Source organism: Leucopleurus acutus, assembly GCF_964270905.1.
Source record: "Leucopleurus acutus genome assembly, chromosome: 2".
Classification (NCBI taxonomy): Eukaryota; Metazoa; Chordata; class Mammalia; order Artiodactyla; family Delphinidae; genus Leucopleurus; species Leucopleurus acutus.
Genome location: NC_139143.1, coordinates 171,796,593 through 171,819,328, shown reverse-complemented (window position 1 = coordinate 171,819,328; position 22,736 = coordinate 171,796,593). Strand labels below are relative to the sequence as shown.

At 38.6% G+C, this 22,736-nt stretch overlaps 1 protein-coding gene across 5 annotated transcripts in view; it reads right to left on the bottom strand.

Annotated features, from left to right (window-relative positions):
• Positions 1–22,736, bottom strand: part of EYA3 (EYA transcriptional coactivator and phosphatase 3) — a 139,830-nt gene that overhangs the window by 5,666 nt on the left and 111,428 nt on the right. For all 5 annotated transcript variants that reach the window (XM_082864048.1, XM_082864047.1, XM_082864050.1 and 2 more), the window contains 8 exons: positions 22,013–22,196; positions 19,634–19,773; positions 15,439–15,522; positions 13,838–13,927; positions 11,672–11,730; positions 9,401–9,561; positions 7,075–7,189; positions 5,632–5,753 (listed from right to left, as the gene is read on the bottom strand). In XM_082864048.1, the coding sequence (XP_082720174.1) occupies positions 5,632–5,753; positions 7,075–7,189; positions 9,401–9,561; positions 11,672–11,730; positions 13,838–13,927; positions 15,439–15,522; positions 19,634–19,773; positions 22,013–22,196 (955 nt within the window). The remainder of the gene's footprint in view (positions 1–5,631; positions 5,754–7,074; positions 7,190–9,400; positions 9,562–11,671; positions 11,731–13,837; positions 13,928–15,438; positions 15,523–19,633; positions 19,774–22,012; positions 22,197–22,736) is intronic.

The following is a 22,736-nucleotide window of genomic DNA, read 5'->3' as shown; positions in this document are numbered from 1 at the left end:
CATTAACCTTGGGAAATGGGTGATTTAAATCCACTGCAGACAGCTCTTAGAAACACGGTGATGAATCAAAATTCAAATCCTACCTGGAACCAACACCTAAACGTGCACACATAATACTGCTGTGGCAAAGACACTGTACTTGCATAAGTAAATAAAAAGAAAATTATCTCTCTTGCTCTTCCTTCACCATGTCTTATGTTTTATTAAAACTGCTTCTGCCACCTTCTTCAGTTAAGCAAGGCGCTAACTCTGCTTCCTTTTTATATCCTGCTGCATTAACTTTCTCATCCTATCTTCTTGCCAGATTCAGTGACTTAGCACCAGGGTTCCTGTGTGAATAAGAAAAAGGTGCGGGCTTCCCTGGTGGCGCAGTGGTTGAGAGTCCCCCTGCCGATGCAGGGGACGCGGGTTCGTGCCCCGGTCCGGGAGGACCCCACATGCCGCGGAGCGGCTGGGCCCGTGAGCCATGGCCGCTGAGCCTGTGCTCCGCAGCGGGAGAGGCCACAACAGTGAGAGGCCCGTGTACCGCAAAAAAAAAAAAAAAAAAGAAAAGAAAAAAGAAAAAAGAAAAAGGTATCTCTTCCTCAAGGCACTTGACTGCCATCTGCTGGAAAACTCTTGTAATAAATATACAAATATAGAAATACACAAATCTAAGATGACTACATCATATCTGACAAGAATCTTTACACCCATACTCAGAAGTCCTGATTGGTACATCTAAGCAACTGCAAGTCTATGACATGCCTAGCCCAGGTGGCACCTCACACCTGGATCAGACACTAGTCCACTTGGGGCCTCAGTCTCCCACTCTTAATACAAGGCTTGGCTTAGGTGCACTTAGGTCCCTTTCAGTGCTACCGTTTTATAATAGCATTGTCACACCTTATGTTCATATCAAGCATTCAATCCATGTTTGCTAAGTAAATACATTTTAATTTCACAAATGATTAAGGGGATGGCTCTACTCTATGCCTTGAGCCCCAATTTAAACATTAAATAATTCAACTAATAATGAGTTCTTAACATGTTCTTATTAAGTGTTAAAGAGTTATTTGTCTAATTCCATTCCAACCATTAGGTCCTTACCTAAGCCAACCTCTGCTAGACCCACAGTCTAATTTATGATTTATAGAAAAAGCTTCTACGTCGGTAGGATTTTAGAAATTTCCCCTAAGACCCAACAAAGGGAATGTCTCTTATTTAGAAGACAGGGACATAGAGATGTTTTCATTGTCCTGGCCTTCAATGATCAAGGAAGAAATACAATTAAGAATGTTTCCTCTAAAAGGATTAAGAGTAAGTTATTAACAGCTCAGGGTAAAGAAGTAGCCATATGAAAAAATAATTCCAATACAGTTGGTAAATACACTGCTTCCATTTTATACTTTCAAAACAATCCTAGAGATGAGCTCTCCTGTTCAGGAGGATAAAACCAATGACTAGTCAGCTTACCAAATGTCAAGCGATAGAAGCTGTCACTGCAAGACCAACCAAGCCTTTGGAGAAGATTAGGTTCTTGAGTTTCCTATATCAGAAAGACTTCTGGGCTTCCCTGGTGGCGCAGTGGTTAAGAATACGCCTGCCAATGCAGGGGACACGGGTTCGAGCCCTGGTCCGGGAAGATCCCACATGCCGCAGAGCAACTAAGCCCGTGCATCACAACTATTGAGCCTGTGTTCTAGAGCCTGTGCGCCACAACTACTGAAGCCCGTGCGCCTAGAGCCCATGCTCCGCAACAAAGAGTAGCCCTCACTCGCTGCAACTAGAGAAAGCCTGCGCACAGCAACGAAGACCCAATGCAGCCAAAAATAATTAATTAATTTAAGAAAAGAAAGACTTCTGACATCTTCAGAAATGATTTTGAGAATTCTCTTCAATGTCACAGAGTGTCCATTAAGAGAACTGCAATTCTGAAACCATTTCAGAGGAACCGAACAAACATTTCCTCTCCCTGCTCTCATCTCATAGTTCTGTAAAGGAAAGCCTCAAGCCTCTCACTGTGGTTACCATGGTGCCAGGTACCACTGTAGCTCTGCTAATTAGCTCTGGACAAAATTGAGAAAATCACCAAATAAGCACACTTACTGTCAGAAGGAATAAAATCATGTCCATTAGTTTGATGAGCCTCTGAGTGTCAGGATGCAGCATCAAGCACTACAGAAATCTACCTTTCAGGTGTGGGAAGGTTAGCGAGTGCTCTGAGTTCTTACAAAATGCACAGTAAAGCAGGGGCAGCAGTAGCAAAATCTGAAGGGGGGTTACAGATGTATCTCTCCCATCAAAGCCCTTGTAAATGAAATAATTCAACCATACAAAAAAGAACAATAAAAAATAAATGCCTATATAGCTACCACCAACCCAGCTTTATCAAATCTTAACACTTTAGAGTTGCTTTAGATAAAAAAATATAATGAGATCGTACAGATTTATTTGAAGTTTTCTATTTACCCCTACTTGATGACATTCTTCCTCCTCCTTTCTCTCCCTGAGCGTGTATCCATAAACGATGTATGGCTATTATTGTGAACGTTTTTTACCTTTATATAAATTATATACTGTACATACTATGTGTAATGTGTTTTTTGTGTTCAGCATTGTTTTTAATACTAATCCTTAGGGATACATGTAGTTTTAGTTCATTCACCTTTTTTTTTTTTAACTAATTAATTAATTTTTAGCTGCGTTGGGTCTTCGTTGCTGCACGTGGGCTTTCTCTAGTTGCGGTGAGCAGGGGCTACTCTTCGGTGCAGTGTGCAGGCTTCTCTGGGATCTTCCCAGACCAGGGCTCGATCCCGTGTCCCCTGCGTTGGCAGGCGGATTCTTAACAACTGCACCACCAGGGAAGCCCCAGTTCATTCACTTCTAGCTGCTATACAGTATTCCATTGTTTGACTATCTTCTGTTCATAGACAGGTTCATGTGCTGTTTCTAATTATTTTCTACTATGAACAAGGCTGCATCAAAAAAAAAAAAATCCTTGCACATACCTCCTTGTGCAAATGAGAATGAACTCAAGGGAAGGAGCTGGCATATTTCAAGCTTTGCAGGTCATATGATCTCTGTTGCAATTATTCAACTCTACTACTGTAGTGTGAAAGCAGCTATGGAAATGATTACACATGGCTCTGTTTCAATAAAACTTTCCAAAAACAGGCAGTGGGCAGAATTTGGTATGTGGGTTATAGTCTGAGACCCCTGCTCTCGAGTATAAATATCTAAAAGTAGAATTGCTTGGTCATAGGGTGATGCACATCTCAAACTTTACTAAACATTGACAAACTGTTTTCCAGAAAGTTATATCCATTTTCAATCCACTAGCAGAGTAAGCTCTCACTTCCTTGACAAAGTTTGGCACTGTCAGACTTAAATTTTTGTCAATCTAATAGACGAGAAAGGCATCACATTTTAATTTGCATTTCCTTAATTTGCAGATCCTTAATTGGTGAGGTTAAAAAACTTTTCATATATGTTTACTAACAATTTGGGTTACCTTTTCTGCAAATTGGCTGCTCCAAGGTTTTTGCCTACTTTTTAAAACTATGTTGTCTGTTGCTTATTGATCTGCAGGAGTTCTTTATAGATTCTGTATACTAACCAACAAGTAAATGTATTGCAAGTATCTTCTCCCAGTCTGTGATGTGTCTTGTCACTTTATGTCATCTTTCACTGTATATAAAATTAAAAGCTTCACACAATCAAAATGATCATTTTCTTCTTTTTTTTTTTTAAGTACTATTTTTGGGGTCTCTTAAATGAGATCCCTCCCTACCTTAAGGTCATACAGATACTCTTCTATTTTCTCTTCTAAAAAGTAACGTTTTGCTTTTCATGGTAAATTTTTTATCCACCTGGAATTTATTTTTGCAAATAGCATAAAGAAGGAATACAGAATCTGCTTTCTTCCCCCGTATGGATAACCCAATTTTCCGAGCACCACTGACTGAAGGTAAGTTCCATGAGGACAGAGGATTTTGTCCCTGCTATATTCTGAGTGCCTTGGCAATGCCTGACATTTTTTAATCTAGCAGATAACTACAACTTATCTGCAAATGAGGACTGTCTCCTTGGCTGCAATAGGGGAGTAGGAACTGTAGGCACAGACTAAAGGGTCTGGAGGGGTAAGGAGACAGCTGTCATAGTCCTCTTTCCCTGGACCATGTACAGCACATAAGATTAGAGTGACACATTCTGCTGTCTTCTCAGCCAAACAAGTATAAATCTGGTGCCAGTTCACTAATCAATTCAGCAAATATTTATCAAGTACTTACTATTTCATGTACTTAGAACTGAATACATTTTTAGGGGATAAAAAATATCTTCACATACACAGTCTCATTTGATTTTCAAAACCTCTCTGGTAGTTTTTCATCTTATATGAGAAAACTGAGGCTCAGGAGATACACTAATTTCCCTAAAATCTAATAAGTGGGGGAGTTAGGACTCTATCCTAGTCCTTAGTTTTTTGTTTTTCCTTTTCAAAAAAGTATGGTAAAAAAACACATAACATAAAATTTACCATCCTAACCATTTAAAAATATACATTTCAATAATATTAAGTATACTCACACTGTTGTGCAATAATTCTCCATAACTTTTCATCTTACAAAACTGAAATTCTATACCCATTAAGCAACAATTCCCTATTTCCCCTCTCCCCAAGCTCCCATTAACTACCATTCTATTTTCTGTTTCTATGAATCTGACTACTCTAGGTACCTTATACATGAGTGGAAACATACAGTATTTGTCTTTCTGTGATTGGCTTACTTCACTTAGTATAATGTCTTCAAGGTTCATACATGTAGTAAGCATGTGACAGGATTTCCTTCCTTTTTAAGGTTGACTAATATCCCACTGTATGTATATACCACATTTTGTTTATCTATTCATTTGATGGACAGCTGGGTTGCTTCCACCTCTTGGCTACTATGAATAATGCTGCTATGAACATAGGTGTGCAAATACTTCTTTGAGATCTGCTTTGGATTCTTTTGGATATATACCCAGCAGTGGGATTGCTGATCATGTGATAGTTCTATTTTTAATTTTTGAGGAACCGCCATACCGTTTTCCACAGCAGCTGCACCATTTTACAATCCCACCAGAAGTGCACAAGGGTTCCAAATTCTCCACATCCTTGCCAACACTTGTTATTTTGTTTTTTGGTGTTTTTTTTTGATAGCAGCTATCCTAACGAGTGTGAGGGATTTAACCGTTTTAAAGTACATATCTTAGTCCTTGATTTTTAATCTAGTGCTTTTTCGATTATACTACATTACAGTGCACTCTCTGTGAAAGAGGAATTTGAAATGAGGCATAGTGGATTTCTAAACTAGATATTATGTTCTTTCAAATATTATAAAAGAAAAGAGCATGATAAATTTTAAGTCCAACAGACCTGGATTCGAATCCTGTTTATGTAGCTTACTAGCTGTGAAGTCTTGAGCAAACTACATAACTGATAAGCCTGAACTGCCCCATCAGTAATGTCAGGAGAAGAATGCTGTGAGGATTATAGATATATGTATATGTAAAGTGTCTAACTGAGGAACTGGTAAATAATAAGCACATCCTAAGTAGCAAGTATTACTGAAAGGCTAGTGACAAGAAACAGAATTGAACCCGTACCAATTTTGGTAGCACTGTAGATGTTTTCAATAGGAAATATTTCTCCTAGCCCATATAGGAGAACCTTGGCCAGAGCTGGAACCAGTTGGGTTGTAGTGATCAGAACATTCACACAATTCTTTCTGGAAGGGAGAAAGAGGGAAAAGAAAAGAAAAAGGTGAAATCAAACCAACCTGCGAACAAGAATTCAAATGGATCTTCTCTGTAGGACCTGCTTGTGAAAAATTAACCTCAAAATGCCTGGCATGGTATCTGTTCAGTGCCAATGTTCACTTTTTGCTCTAATTATCTCAGGTTTATTTATTTTCCCAATTAAAGGACAGAGACTTTTGTGGTGGACACAGAGCAGCAACTTGATTCTTGCCTCACTTCCTTCTGACCATTCTAGCTCACTGCATTGTTAGCAAACCCCACCAACCCACGGCACTGATACCACACTCCAGAAAACACAATGAGGCTTTCAGTTACAGTGCCATTTCATCTGAATGAGATATGACTGAAGTCCTCTCTGCTCATCACACCATGGCAACATAAATTTCAGAATACATATTATTTTTACAAGTCCTTTACCTTCACAGATATCCACCCCTTGGTGTCAGTTTTACTGTTTAGTAGGCTGTGAATCTGGAATTCTTGCTTTGAGGGAGGGACGAATAAGGGTATGTATTTATTTCCCATTCTAAGCTTCAAGCTCAAATCTCCTTAATCTGCTTAATGTACCCTTTTTCTTTTCTTTTCTCAAGTGATTTATTTTTGGCTGTGCTGGGTCTTTGTTGCCGTGCGCGGGCTTTCTCTAGTTGCAGCGAGCGGGGGCTACTCTTCCTTGCGTGCGCAGGCCTCTCATTGTGGTGGCTTCTCTTGTTGCGGAGCACAGGCGCTAGGCGCACAGGCTTCAGTAGTTGTGGCTCACGGGCTCCAGAGCGCAGGCTCAGTAGTTGTGGCACAAGGGCTTGGTTGCTCCGAGGCACGTGGGATCTTCCCAGACCAGGGTTGGAACCCGTGTCCCCTGCATTGGCAGGCGGATTCTTAACCACAGCACCACAAGGGAAGTCCCTGTACTCTTCTTCTTTTGAATCCCGCCTTCCTGAGCAGGTTTTGCTACATTTCTCTGGCGCTTCCTACACTTAGGATATTTGTGATACAGCTCCTACATGTATTCTTTGATGTCACCAGGCCCACCCACGTTCTGGGTTGGAGATTCTGGGTTACTGAGTATAATTTAGTGAGCAAAAAGTAAGAGAAAAGAAAAAAGCGTTCAGAGCTCTTCGGTGTGCTTTTAGAGTAAAATGACCTTGCCTCCCACCTAACCGAATCCTTCCCTGCATCATTTGAACTCTTCTCACCCCTGTCCCACAGTCTGTTTTAGGGAATGGCCTATCCTGGACTAGGGTGGAAGAAAGCGTCTCTCTGAGAGGATGAAAACTAAAATTATTATTTCCATACCTGGACTGGATGAGAAGTAAGGACTTCAATGCAGTTCCTAACCAGGAATCTGTTAAAACTTCAATTTCTGCTCTTAGTCTCTGCAGTGCTTCCTTTCTCTGGGGACTGAGGAGCCCTTTGGGAATAAAAGTAGACACATTCATCATTTGACAACATCCTTGCTGGCACAGAGAAAGCGACTTCTATATTCAATTTGGAAATAGTGGGAGTTACTGAGATATTCTACTGAGCTAACACATCTCTCTCCTTGATAAAACCCTAGCCTACTCAAAATGCCTTTTTTACTTTCTTCACCAGAATATTTTGCTGGGGGAGGGGGGAGGTGCATAATCACAACAACAAAATCAGTGATAGAAACATTGTGATTAGGTTCTGGCAGAGGCTCTTTCATCACCAACCGGTAACGTAATTTGCAGACCAGTGGACCATACTTTGAATAGCACTGCTTTAGATGTGACATCAAGAACCAAAGGGGAAAAAATTACAGACGGAGAGTCCACAGCATTTCCAATCTCTTTCTAAAGAAACCGAGGCCCACAGAGGAAACGGGGCTGCCTGAGAATACACAGCAAGTTAGTGGCTTTTGGTCTCAGAAATCTTCCCACTATCATACACTGCTCCCACAGTGACTGCTCTCACCCACTTCAGAACACATCAACCGAGATCCCAGGCTGAATCACCAGCTTTCTGAATGTCCTTTATTTGTACTGTACTTCTGAAACAACTCCAGCTGATAAGAGACTAAAACACTTCTTTAAGATCAGATGATTAAGCACAAAACAAAAAACAATTCATCTGATGGGAGCACGTTACCTGACACTTGAGTTACAATATTCAAATAATAAACCTGGCTCTGAATTTTCTGTAGTGAAGGTAAAAAGAGAAATTCTGCATTCTATTACCAACACTCCATAAAAACAGAAGTCATTTCTATGAGTAGAACTGTGTGTAATTTGTTTTCAGTCTGATGGTTTTTCACAATGCAACCCTAGAATTAGATGGCTCTCAAAATTTCTGATAAAACAAAACAAAAACCAAACAAGTATCTATACGTCATGTATGACATATACATAAGCACGCATATGTCATATATTTAACTAATATCATGTGGCACTTTTGTTAATTCATATTTTACAAAATACAGGTGGATATTACTTTTACTATGTTCCCCAGGGTGGGCTCAGGGGTTCTCACAGAGGGTTATAAATCACTTTCTTCAGGCAACCACATCCAGACACTCACTGGGCAGAGAAAGGACCAGAGACTTAGGTTGTATATGAAAATGAACAAAAGAAAGGCAAACGTCTGTGAGAGAGAAAGAGCAAAAAGACTTGGTTACCAAAATAAAAAGTACTGGCTCTGAATCATGAAGAAAAAAAAGCAGTAAAGAGAGGAATCTGAAAAAAGTAAATAAATTAGATTCCCGAAAGCCCAGATGCCTATGATTTTTTCTGGTATTGGAGCACTGTAACACGAATGCACCAAACTGATCTTTGAAGCCCTATTTTTACTTTCTGCCCCACACTGTAGTAGTGGTATGGTAGGTAGGAGGGCTCTCTTGACCTGAGGTAATATACTTCTAGGCAGTCTATGGAATCCCTGAAACTTCACGCAACATTTTGTGCAGATGGAGGTGTTTGAGGGTGATGGTTCACAGTTTTCAATATTTTCTCACAAGGGTATATCACTAAAAAAGGAATTGCATGAATGTAAAGTGCAGTGGACCAAGAGTTCGGGATTCCAGTTGTGGTATGGGCACTAATTTGCTATGTGACCCGACCTTGTTACCCTCATGATGGACCATCAATTTTCTCAAGTGCAAAATGAAGGATTTAGATTAGTTCCCTAATGTCACTTCTAATTTGAACAATCTACGGCTAATTAATTAATTCCAAATAATAGAATTTTAGGCATAATGGCACCTGACATTTGAGATATATCTGGGCAAAAGAATTTCCAAGGTCCTTCAAATCACAATGCACGGATACTGCCAACCTATCATCCTGGACCTAGTTTTCCATCCACTATAAACCTGGTTGCTAGTTCTACCTGACTTGTCCCGATGGCTATGTAAATCTGTTCAGAAATATGGCAACCTATTAAATATTACTGATAGTAGTTGTTTGCGAAGTTATACCAAGAGAAGTCCATGAGAAATGCAGAGCTTCTTCCCCAGAGGGTTTCAATCAAACCTGTTTTTTAAATACAGAGTTCAAATGTTACTGTGGCACAAATTCGTAAGTCAGGGAGCCCTAAGGAAACCCTGGAAAAGAAAACAGGAAATCAGAACAAAACAGAAAATTAGCTGGTTGTATGCCACACTTACCAGCCACATTGCTTTTATGCTTATCATAGATTTCTCTCACTTTTCGGTAACGGAAAGCCAGTTTCCTCATCCAGTCCACACCTCCCTGGACGCCCACAGAGGAACCATGGCTGCCACTACCTCCTGAGCCACTGAAACCATCTGTTGAGAAACTGTAGTTGCTGTAGAGAGAGAGGATGATGAAAATTAAAATCTACACTGCATGGAGTTTTTGGTTGAATGCCACCTCGGATTGATTCTCTGTCCTATTCCTGGCATCTGACAGCAAGGCCTTGAGAATCTTCTTTCTTAATCTCTGTATGTCAGAGTCTATCTTTTCATCAGTCCTCCATCTCATCCCTATTACTTCCATCAAAGAAAGGATGGAAAGGGAGAGCAAGAGAGGCAAGACTTAATTCAAGCACCAGCATCCCCTAGAGGTTGGCTTCAGACAGACCATCTTTTCATTAACGACAGAAAATACCTTACAGTGAAAAAAACCCGGAATACAAAACTTTTGTGTACACACCCACCCACAGACACACACACACACAATGATTGCAACTATGTAAAAAGGAGAAACGTGAAAAAATAATGGAAGGAACTAACCCCAAATTCTAATAATAGTTAGAAAATGGGAATGTTTTCCTTCAGTGATCTTTTGGCTAGTTTAATAAGTTCATGGGTCACATATAAAATATGTCCACAAATTCTTTAATACTCCTCTAACTTTGCTCCCTGTAGGTATGGACCGTATTTGAACGTAAACAGAATGTGGTGGAAGTGATGGTGTTGGACTTTAGAGACCAGGCTTCTCTTACAGCACCTGCTCTAAAAGAAGTCAGCTGTCACAGGAGAACACTCAAGCTGCCCCATGAAGAGGCACATAGTGAGGACTGAGGCCTCCTCCTATCAGCCACACATGGAAGCAGGTCCTCCAGCTCCAACCAAGCCTTCAGATGATTTTAGCTTCAGCTATGTTGACTTCAATCTCAGAGACCCTGATTCAGAACTACCCAGCTAAGTCACTTTCAAGTTCCTGACCTACAGAAACTATGAGATGATAAATGGTAACTGTGTTAAGCTACTAAATTTGGGGGTTATTTGTTACACAGCAATAGACAACTGTTATAGCTAAACAGGTTGGGAGGGATTAATACTTCCTAAGTCAAGATTTCCAAATGACTGACAGAATTAGAGACAACTTGGTTCAATCAGAAGTCAAAATAGAGTTCAGTGTAAAATTCTACATTTAAGAAAATAAAGCTGCCAAGACATAAGATTGGTAATTACTAGTTAGCCATATGCATAAGAGAAAAAAAAAATACTAGGGTTCAGAGTGGACTGTAAACTGCTTCAGACCAGGCTTTTTCCTAAGGTGAGTAAAATCTCTTAAGACTGGTACCCTCCAAGGCTGTGGAAGGCACAGCATACATGACTGAATCTGCTCCAGAAGTGAAACCTTTCTATCCTTCTCGGCACCAAAGGGTTACGTCCTTACTAAGTGATATGTCCAGTTCTGCTCTAGATTTGAGAATTCACAGAGGAAACAATTTTAGGGCAGACACATGGAAAAACTTTTTGCCTATGAAAAGGGATAAACATTAAAACAAATTAACATGAAAAGATGTGACAACTTTTTTTCTAAAGGTCTTTAAATGTAAGGTAGATAAATTTTTGGATTATTCTTAGCTAAGACTACTGAGCTAGAAGACAGTAGCCAAGAGAGAAAGGAGGAGACCGAGCAAGCATTTTGGCACTGAGACCTCCTTGGTTTAGCGTTCACTGTGATATTAATGTTTAAGATTGTCTTCCATAGGGTCAATCCTGACACCATCAGACCCCCCACAATTAACTTCCTTGGTAAAATCCCTGATGCTTATTTGTATCTAAAACCAATCAATCCGGAAGCACACTTTTCCCGACTGAAAATCTGGCCAAAGAGAAACTAGTATATCCTTTACTTTGGAATGCTTTTTTCTCATTCCATCATGCTACCCAGTCATCAAGGTCATACTTAAATTCTACTGTGCTGAGAAGGCCACCCCAATGTTGGCACCACGTACTCCCCACACCCATCAGAATTACTTTCTATTCTGTGTTCCATCACATTTTCTATTGTCACCTTCTCACACTACATGCAAACGTTAACTACGTTTGTTTCTATCTCCTCTAATAGACTGTGAGCTCTTTTAGGGCTGTGTCTTATTCATCTTTGTTTTCCTCTGAACCTAGACAGTGTCTTATGCCTAACAGGTGTACTGATGTTTAAGACATCATTGTTTTTATCACCTCAAGTCTTGGCCATTGTCATCAGAAGCCACATCTTCCACATGCACCTGGTCACACTCCTGTTAAAAGACAAAACCACACATTATTTCAGTCCAGGGAGTAGAAGTGCTATTACCACCACAATATATTGTAAAAATATCACAAACAATGGCGAGGTGATGAAATACCATATGGTCTCTTATGTGTGGAGGATCACTCTCACCCCCCTTTCTGTTCAACTTCTTTTAAGGCCTAATTCACATTCCTCAGTCTTCATGAAATCTTCCTCAACCTCAGTTATGCTCTTATCTCAATATCATCCCAACCCTCAGTTATGCTCTTATCTCAATAGTTCATTTTTCCAACAGTCCATGGGTATAAACACAAGCTCCCTTACACTGTCAGGTGTGCCTATGTCCTACACTAGACTGTAAGTCCTATTACATATTATAGCACGACCATGCCTTACATCTCCTTTGTACCCCTCTAGTCTAGTCCAGTGCCCTTATATAGCATGTACTCAATACATTTTTGCAGATGAAACAGATGCTGGTAGAGTGCGTGTCGTATCAAAACTGAGAATGACTGAAACAGAAATTTGTAAATTCAAACTTAGGAATTAGAAGAGGTCATCTAAGTCAATCTCCTCATATTCTAAAAGTGAGGTAAAACAATTTGCCCAAGGTCATAAAACTAGTGAGTGGCAGAAAGAAACTAGAAGGAGCCTGGGTCTTCTAATCTGAATCCAAGGTTCTTTCCTTTAAGCCCACACTACTACGGACATAAAACGCCACCCACTGCCTAACTGACAGATTCATTCCTCTGACACCACCTAGGGTGGTGCCGTGATGTCCACCTGCATCAGAATCCTCTGGGGAAGATTTTTAAAAATGCACATTTTTGAACAGAATTTCTGTGAGTGAAGTCCTAGAATCTTCATTTTTAACAAGCTCCCCAGGTGATTCTTATGCCCCCTGAAGTTGAGAACCACTGACCTGGGGGGCAGGAACACATTCAGGTCAAATTCTTCACAGAACTTTCAGTCCTGAGTGAGGACTATGTCTAGAAAATCATTACAAATACAATTTGGCAACAATTACTGGCACATAGTAGGTTTTCAATAAATGTTTGCTGAATAAAACTATAATGTCCCAACTTATCAACATGTGAAGTTGAGGGAAGATTAAAGCACTGTGGCGCTTACACAAAAGTGTTGGAGTTTAGAGCCCTATTAATTTAATTTGTTGGAGAATTGTCTGTTGAGTAGAACTAGACTGTATTTTAAAAGAAAGAGGATTACTTCATGTTCATTTTACTTTAAAATTTTCACTATTTAAAACACTAGGTAATATATGTAGTACACAGTTCAAAATTCAAAAGGACATTAAGTGACAAGTCTGCTCCTTCCCACCTCTGTGTTCCAGCAACACATTCCCATCCTGAGATAGAACAACTGTTACTAGTTTGTTGTGTACGGTAACTGCTTAACTGAGGCCCAGAATGGGGAGATAACTTTCCTAACTTGGTACTCGCAGTCTGGTCTCCTGATTCCCAGTCCTGTGCTCTTTCCACTACACGATGTTCACCTCAAAGATGAACTCAAATGTCAAAACCAAAAAAATTAACCAAGAAGCTCTCAGTGTTTCCTGGTTTCCCTCCACCTAACTATAAAATGATCTGACACCAAGGCTAACCTATACATGGACAATAAGCACGTATAAAATACAATGAGTTAGAGTAGCCATCTACAGATCTGACAAATCAAGAGGCTATCTTTTAAGAAGGTAAAACTGAAAAACATTCAAGAGTACAAATAATCAAAGCCACCTTCTATATGTTATTTAGTATAGCTGAATAAATTGGAAGGTTGGTTTATATAAATTGGAAGGTTGGTTATATCAGTGTTTTGCCTCATGGGGTGGCACTGCCCCTAGAGCTAGATCACTTCCAAATAGGCTAACAAAAATCAAGTTTTTGAGCCAATAAAACTGAAGCCCAGAACTAAGACTGTGGTGACCTAACCAAGGCACTATTTCTTCAAGACTATGTGCACCCAAGTGCCGAGCTGGCCTCTCCATACCTACCCTGTCTAACCACATTTCCTCTAAATACAAAAAGCACAGGCTCAATAAATAGTTAGTGAGCAAAGTGTTTCACTGAAGTGCAGAAACAATTTAAAATGCTTACCTCTAAGTCATTGAAAAATAGATGTGTGTCAGCCACTTCAAAAATCATTTCTTCCATTGTTAAACCTGAGCCAATCACTACTGTTGGGTCCTGAAAGACAATAAGAGAATAATTTGCTTGACTTGGCACTCACAGCATTGGTTCTTATCTTTAAATGATTCAAAATAGTTTGGGTCAAGGCCAAAACAACACTGGCCCACAACAGTGCTTCTCACTATTACTGATGCAATTTCATTCACAGTTATAAGAATCTGGGATTGTGCAAAGTTAAACATTTCAGGACTTTAGGACTTTAGTTTCTAGAAAACTTAACCCACTTAAAAAAAAAAAAACAACACTTAATTTTCGGAGAAATTCCGTTTCAGGAGAAATTCTAACTATCACTGAAATATTGCTCTTATAACACCCATTATCGTCCCCCCACCCAACCTCACACACACAGTACAACACCAGAAGTCAGTAATCTGACAATCTCAACAACGAGGAAATCAGTAAAGAAATATTTGCAGGAAAACCAATGCACATAGCTTTAAAATGAACTATCAGACCTTCCCTTAGAGGCAGTATGCTCTTATTTTATATATTCTCATTACCAGACTTGTTATATAGTATATGAGCTTATGTCAGCTTGCCAGTCTAGATACTAAAAGCCTATGGGAAAGTACTTCTAACAGAAACATTGGTGACAATAAGAAATAATTAGGAGCAGTAAAAGTAGGAAAGCAAAGGAGGCTGATATTTTTATAAAATGTATTCATAGAAACTAAAAAATAGGAGCCTGGAGGTAATTTAGTACAGAAATATACAGCCACTACCTCAAAAACAGGTCATCCCTCTATCAAAACTGATGTTAATACTGATGACTAAAGTTAAATTCTGCTTGGTATATTTCATTTAAGAAGGTATATAATCTATTTTATTTTATTTTATTTTAAGGTTTTTTTAAAAGATTAATTTAGACTGTGCCGGGTCTTAGTTGGGGCATGCGGGCTTCTTAGTTGCAGCATGCGGACTCTTCAGTTGCGGCATGCGGACTCTTTAGTTGCGGCATGCAGACTCTTCAGTTGCGGCACGCGTGCAGGATCTAGTTCCCCAACCAGGGATTGAACCCGGGCCCCCTGCATTGGGAGCGTGGAGTCTTACCCACTGGACCACCAGGGAAGTTCCTAAGAGGGTATATAATCTATTTTAGAAAGATATTTTATATTTTAAATGTACAGATCTGGTATATTCTCAGCTAAATGGAATGCTCAGTTTAGGCTGTTATATGTGACATAGGGATAACAGACTAGTCTTTGGAGTAGATAATCCTGAGACTCCACTCTGTTTTGAGCCTCAGTCCCATACTTAGTCTTTGCAAAATACTGCTCTCCAACAACTTCAGCTTTCAGTACTGGTCCCAGGTCTAGTCTCTACCTTTATCATCAGCTCTGCCTGACCGTGTGTGTAGTCTGCCTGGTATAAGCCACTGGGTGAAGCTTTATGTGAAAGGTGAAAGGTCAACAGGGTAAGATGGAGAAAACAGAGACAGTGATTTTGGTTACCTGCACACATAGTCAGGATAGGGACAGTTACAACAAAGGAAGAAAGACTCAAATTACCTTTCCATACTTCTGGGCATAGGATCCAGTAAGAAGGGAGTGGAAGATGATGATGGTTTCATCTAAGTCCCACAGAAATACCCGCTGAGTGAGGAAAATATTTTAAAAAATGAGTGAGCATCTTTTTTAATCGTAATGGAATGAGACAAGAAATCAATAACAGAAGGGAAACTGGAAAATTCACACATCTGTGAAAATTAAACAATAATCTTAAGCAACCAATGGATAAAAAAGAAATAAATGAAATTAGAAAATACCTTGAGATGAATGAAAACCAAAAACAACATACCGAAATTTATGGGATGCTGTGAAAACAATGCTAAGAAGGAAATTTATAGCTCCAAACGCGTACCTTAAAAAAGAAGATCTCAATCAAAAACCAAACTGCACAATTTAAGTTGCCAGAAAATGCCAGTAGAAGGAAGGAAATAATAAAGGTTAGAAGAGATAGATAAAGCAGAGGGTAGGAAAAAAATAGAGAAAATCAACAAAACCAAAAGTCGGTTCTTTGAAGAGATCTACAAAATTGACAACTTTTAGCTAGACTGGCTAAGAAAAAAGAGAGAAGACATAAATTACTAAAATCAGAAATAAAAGTGGGACATTATTACCAATTTTACAGAAATAAAAAGGATTATAAGAAAATACTATGAAGAGTTATACACCAACAAATAATCTAGATGAAATGAACAAATTCCTAGAAATTCACAATGTGCCAAAACTGACTCAAAAAGAAACAGAAAATCTGAACAGATCTTTAACTGGAGGAGGTTGAATCAATAATAAAAAACATCCCAAGAAAGAAAAGCTCAGGACCAGATGGCTTCACTGCTGAATTCTACCAAACACTTAAAGAAGAATTAACACCAATCCTTAAGATCTTCCAAAAAAATTGAAGAGGAGGGAACACTTCCTAACTCACTCTATGAAGCCAGCATTACCCTGATACTGAAGACAAAGACACTGCAAGAAAACTGCAGACCAGTTCTCCTATGAACAGTGATGCAAAAACCTCAACAAAATAGTGGCAAACAATATTCAGCAGCATATTTAAAGAATTATAAATCATGACCAAGTGGGATTTGTTCCCAGAATGCAAGAATGGTTCAACATAGAAAAATCAATATAATATACTGCATTAACAGAATAGAGGAAAAAACCCACATGGTCATCTCAATTGATGCAGAAAAAGCATTTGACAAAATTCAACACACTTTCATGATAAAAACACTCAATAAACTAGCAACTTCCTCACCATGATAAAGGACGTATATGAAAAACCTACAGCTAATATCATACTCAATGGCGGAAAATTGAAAGCGTTACCCCTGAGATTAGGAATAAGAGAAGTATGCCTGTTTTCACCACTTCTATTCAAATGGTACCGGAAATTCTAGCCAGAATAAACTGGCAAGGAAAGGGGAAAAAAGGTACCCAAACTGGAAAGGAAGAAGTAAAATTACCTCTGTTCACAGATGACATGATCTTATACATAGAAAACCCTTAAGAATCCACAAAAAATTGTTGAGAGCTAATAAATGAATTCAGAAATCAGCTGTATTTCTATAAGCTTGCAATGAATAATTCTAAGAGGAATTTAAAACACAACAGCATCAAAAATAATAAAATATTTAGGAATGAATTTAACTAACAGTTCAGGACTTGTACACTGAAAACTATAAAACATCACTGAAGGAAATCAAAGAGGACACACCTAAATAAATGTAAAGACATTCCATGTTCATGAATATAAGACAATATTGTTAAGATGACAATACTACCCAATGTGATCTACAAATACAATGCAATCACTATCAAAATCCCAACAGTATTTTTTAAGGAAACAGAAAAACTAATCCTAAAATTTGTATGAAATCTCAAGGGACCCTGAAGAGCCAAAATAATCTTGAAAAAGAACAAAGTTGGAAGACTCACACTTCCCGATTTCAAAACTTACTACAAAGCCAGAGTAATCAAAACAGTGTGGTACTAGCATAAGGATAGATATACAGACCAATGGAATAGATGAGAGAGCCCAGAAATAAATGCTTATATATACACACACACACACACACACACACACACACACACACACACACACACACACACACACAGGCTCAATTGATTTTTTTTTTTTTTTTTTGCCAAGGATACCAAGACCATTCAATGGGGAAAGGAAACTGTTTCCAAAACAAGGTCCTGGGAAAACTGAACATCCATGTGCAAAAGAATGAAATTAGATGCCTGCTTCACACTATGTACAAAAATTAACTCAATATGGATCAAAGACCTAAATTTAAGAGCCAAAACAATAAAATGCTTAGAAGAAAACACAGTTGAAAATCTTCATAATCTTGTTTCCTTAAATATAATACCAAAAGCACAAGCAATAAAAGAAAAATAGAACTTTATCAGAATTTAAAACTTTTAAGCATCAAAAGATACTATCAAGAGTGAAAAGACTATCTGCAGAAAATACCTGCACGTCATATATCTGATAAGGGATTAATATCTAGAATATAAAGAATTCCTAACATTCAACAACAAAAAAACAAACAACCCAATTTAAAAATGGGCAAAGGATTTGGACATTACTTCAAATAAAACAGACAAATGGCCAATACACATATGAAAAGATATTCAACATTATTAATCATTAAGGAAATGCAAATCAAAACCACAATGAGACACCACTTCACACCCATTAGGATGGATTATGCAAAAAATGGGAAATAACTGGAACCCTGGTACATTGCTGGTAGGAATGTAAAATGGTGTAGTCATCTGGAAAACATTTTGGTAGCTCCTCAAAAAGCTGAACATAGAACTACCATATGATCCCGCAATTCTACTCCTAGGTTTATACTTTTTCAAATCATTGAAAAGAGGGACTCAAAGAGATACCTGTACAGCAGTGTTATAGCAGCATTATTCACAATAGCTCAAAGGTGAAAAAACCCCAAGCGTTCTTCACAGATGAAAATGGATAAACAAAATGTGCTATATATACACAATGGAATTATTCAGCCATAAAAAGGAATGAAGTTCTGATATATGCTACAGCATGGATGAACCTTGAAAACATTATGCTAAGTGAAGTAAGCCTGACACAAAAGGATAGATTTTGCATGATTCCATTTATATGAACTATCTAGAATAGGCAAATTTATAGTGACAGAAAGTAGAACAGAGGTTACCAGGGACTAATAGGAGGGGAGAATAGGGAATCATTGCTTAATGGGTGCAGAGTTTTTGTTTGGATCATGAAAAACTTCTGGAAACAGCAGTAACAAACAACACTGTGAATGTACTTAAAATTGCACACTTAAAAAATGGTAAATTTTATATTATATATACCTTACCACAATTTAAAAAATGAGTGAGTTCTCCGTTTTTTCCAAGAAATATATCAGGTCTTTAGATTTTCTTTCTTTCTCCTCCTGCCCTCCCCGCTGCCCCCAGTAACAAAAGGGAAGAGAGGTTTCAAACACAGCCTCAATTTACCTATGTCTTCTGAACACCTGTCAATGGACTCATTTTTAAATATGGCTTTTCCCTCTTATTAAATGATCACATTATAGAAAAACTGAAGAAAGAAAACAAAAGGATTAATATCAAAACCCCATTATTATTAGAATTTTGTATGACTTTCTAGTCTTTTAATAATGAAGCCAAATGTATGCCCATAATAAATTCCTATAGTGTTTAAACTACAGAATAGTGAGAGCCAATCTCATTAATAAGTTACCAGATCTGGTTGCATGTTTCACAGAAACTTGGCCTAAAGCACTTTAGTTCTCTCATTTTACTTTGAGATTTTTAAATGGAGAACAGTATATTACTTGTGACACCCTCTGCTTTCTCAATATGATGCATTATTCTTTCTGTTCTCCTCTGGAATACAGGAAACAGTTTGTTCTTTCCCTTAAAAAGTGACCTGGCTACCTAAAATTCAAAAAAGCTTTTTCAGTGCTCTTGGTGAAAAGGATCTGAAAGTGATATGGTAGGATATGGGCATAGAGTAATGTGTTTTTACATTTCTCTTTTCACTTGGCCAATTCATTTTCTCGTGCTCAGGAATTATAGGGTATACAACACAGAACCACATAATCTCATGAGTTTCAGATATGTATTTGATAAATTTAAGAAATGAGAAAAAAAAAAGGTTGCAACTCAAATGAGTTTCTTCCCATACTTCTAATTCACTGTCCTGGGAAGAGCTGGCATCAGCTTTCCTCTTGCCTCGGTTCTTGCCAGTCATGTTTTTCCTGGACTGGTCATCAGCATCTTTACTTGGTGTAGTCTGGGTCAAAGACGGGCTTGTAGAAGGGTCTCCTGGAAAGGAAAAGTGAGACACCGGTATTGCCAGTGTAGTCACAGGCTATAAGAACCAGAGCAGAATGGTCAGCAGGTTCTCTGCCCTTAAGAATCATGTTGCAGGGATAAAGGCTGGAATACCAAACTTTACTTAAGCAATTTGGAAATGTAGACCAAACATCATGAAGAGAGTTATAACTAGAATTTATATGCCTTCCTCCCAATGGAAGAACACATCTATAAGTCATTTTGCCAAAAAAAGAAAATTAAACCTGAACCTGATCAAGCTTCTAGATCAGGGTTTCTCAACTTGGCACAATTGACCTTTTTGGACCAGATAATTTTTGTTGTGAAGGGATGTCCTGTGCATTGTAGGATGTTTGGTTAAGCAGCATTCTTGGCCTCTACCCACTATATGCCAGTAGCACCCCCTTCCCAGTGTGACAACCAAAAATGGGTCCATACATTGCCAAATATCCCTGGGTGTGGGGGCATGGGGGTGGAGGCAGGAGGCACAGAACCACCTCTAGCTGAAAAACCACTGCTCTAGATCCATTTACCACTTTAAATAAAATACAGAAGGCAGTGGGCTGTGGTAAGCTACCCTCTAAGGTTATAATTGGCAAAATTTAGACTGAGAAATGGTATGGGACAAACAATCTATTGATTGTTTCTTCAACAAATAAATTACAATCGGAAATAAAAAGAGATAGGGGAATTTATAGGTTAAAACAAAATATACACCAATCACAATGTATGGACCTTACTTGGATCTTATTTTAAACAAACTGTAAAAAGAAAAACAAAACTCCTAACATTTATAAGAAAACTAGAAATATGATTACCCTTTGGTATTTTATGTTATTAAGGAATTATTGTTGAGTATTTAAGATGGGATAATGGCATTGTGGTTATGTTACCAAGCATTATAAATAAATATGATACCTGGCATTTGAGGAGGGAATTGGATGAAGTATAGTTGAAACAAGATTGCCTATGAGTTGTTAATTGCTGAAGTTGGATGACAGAATATAAGGGTTCATTATACCATTCTGACAACTTCTGCCACTGTTTGAAACTCTCCATTATTAAAAAGTTAAAATTGTTATGAAGAACAAAGATATTTAGAGAAATGAATTCAAAACTAAGGCATCAACACATGTAATGATTTCAGAGTTATGTACGTTCGAAGCAGCAACCATTTGTATGTCTTTATCTAGAAGACCAGTAGAGGCAAGATGCACAGAAAACTGCATTAGTTGATGTAGACCACTTTTTAAAAATGCATCAGTGTTAACGATAAACAGTCCTTCCTCAAGTTACATGATGTGACAGCGAACCACCAAATTTTCATGAAAAGTAGGGATAAAAAGTATGTGCATATGTTTACTGAATGTGTGCATAAAGTCTTTATGTCAGGATTTTTTTTTTTTTTAAACACTAGTCCTTTGGTTTTTTATTAACTAATTAATTTATTTTTGCTGTGTTGGGTCTTCGTTTCTGTGCAAGGGCTTTCTCTAGTTGTGGCAAGTGGGGGCTACTCTTCATCGTGGTGCGTGGGCCTCTCACTATCGCGGACTCTCTGTTGAGGAGCACAGGCTCCAGACGCACAGGCTCAGTAGTTGTGGCTCACGGGCCTAGTTGCTCCGCGGCATGTGGGATCCTCCCAGACCAGGGCTCAAACCCGTGTCTGCTGCATTAGCAGGCAGATTCTCAACCACTGCGCCACCAGGGAAGCCCTATGTCAGGATTTTTTAATCTGGACATCATAATTCATTGATCCATTTCAAAGCTACAGGTTTACATTTGTAGGTTAAATTTTATGTATTTCTTTGGGGAAAAAGAACCATACCTTTCTTCAGAATCTTAAAGGGATCCATGACACAGAAAAAGTTAAGAACTACTGTTCTGAGGCCTAACCAGAAGTCAGTTATGCACAGACTAAAACTGGAGTCCTCCAGCTTTTATAAAATGTGCTAAGATTCTGAAGTTCTCTGTGACAAGCATATTATAGCTACAGGGAGAGTGGAGTGGGAGTCATAAACAAAGTCTTTTCATTCTTGGTACTTTTCTGTTCACAGCATCAGGTATTATATTCAGTCTGCCAACGACTCATCGTTGTCTGGTTACAGTGTTTAAATACTCCTCACCTGAGAAGGAAGGCCAATAGCATGGTAACAGTGACTTAGACCAGAACAAAGTAATCTTCACCATCACCTGTTGGATGAAATGCCCTTAAGCCAAATGTAGAGCTTACCAGAGGAAAGTCTCTGTGCTGCAGGAGCAGGTACCATGACACTAGGCTTCTCCGTCTGGTATGTGGCTGCTGCTAAAGTGGTACTCTCAGCATCACTGTTAGTCTGGCCTGTGACTCCAAAGCTGGAGCTGGGGTAGCAAGCCTGGTACTGACTTTGACCAAGGATAGTATAGGTGGGATAGTCCTACAGGTCAAAGGGAATAAGGGAGGAAAATAAGCCACTTAGCCAGAGCATAACATTAATTTCAACACAAGAGACTTTCACGTCCCTCTTTTTCATAATTATTTCCTTAAACATTAACCCGACTTCTTATTTACCTAACCTATATAGTCTTCCACCTAAACCAATGATTTTCAAAATGCATTCTGTGGAAACCTAAGAGTCAAGAGGACACGCCTCAGGGACTGTCTTTGGGATGAGGTTAAGGCTGAGAGCAAAGTGTCCCATGCACTGTACACACAATGTCCCTTTTCTACTATACCAGCCTTTTTTGCTTCTACTTTATGTACAGAATTTCTGCATAGAATTTTTGAAGGAAAGAGTCTACTCCTTAAGAAGTTTATAAAACACTGCACTAGATGATAGTGCTAAATTAAGGACAGATGAGCTTAAACAAAAAAGTGAATATCCTACATTAAAGTTTCCCAGTTTAAAAACTGAGTATCTCTCTCTCTCTCTTTCTCTTTAAAAATATTTATTTATTTGGCTGTTCAGGGTCTTAGT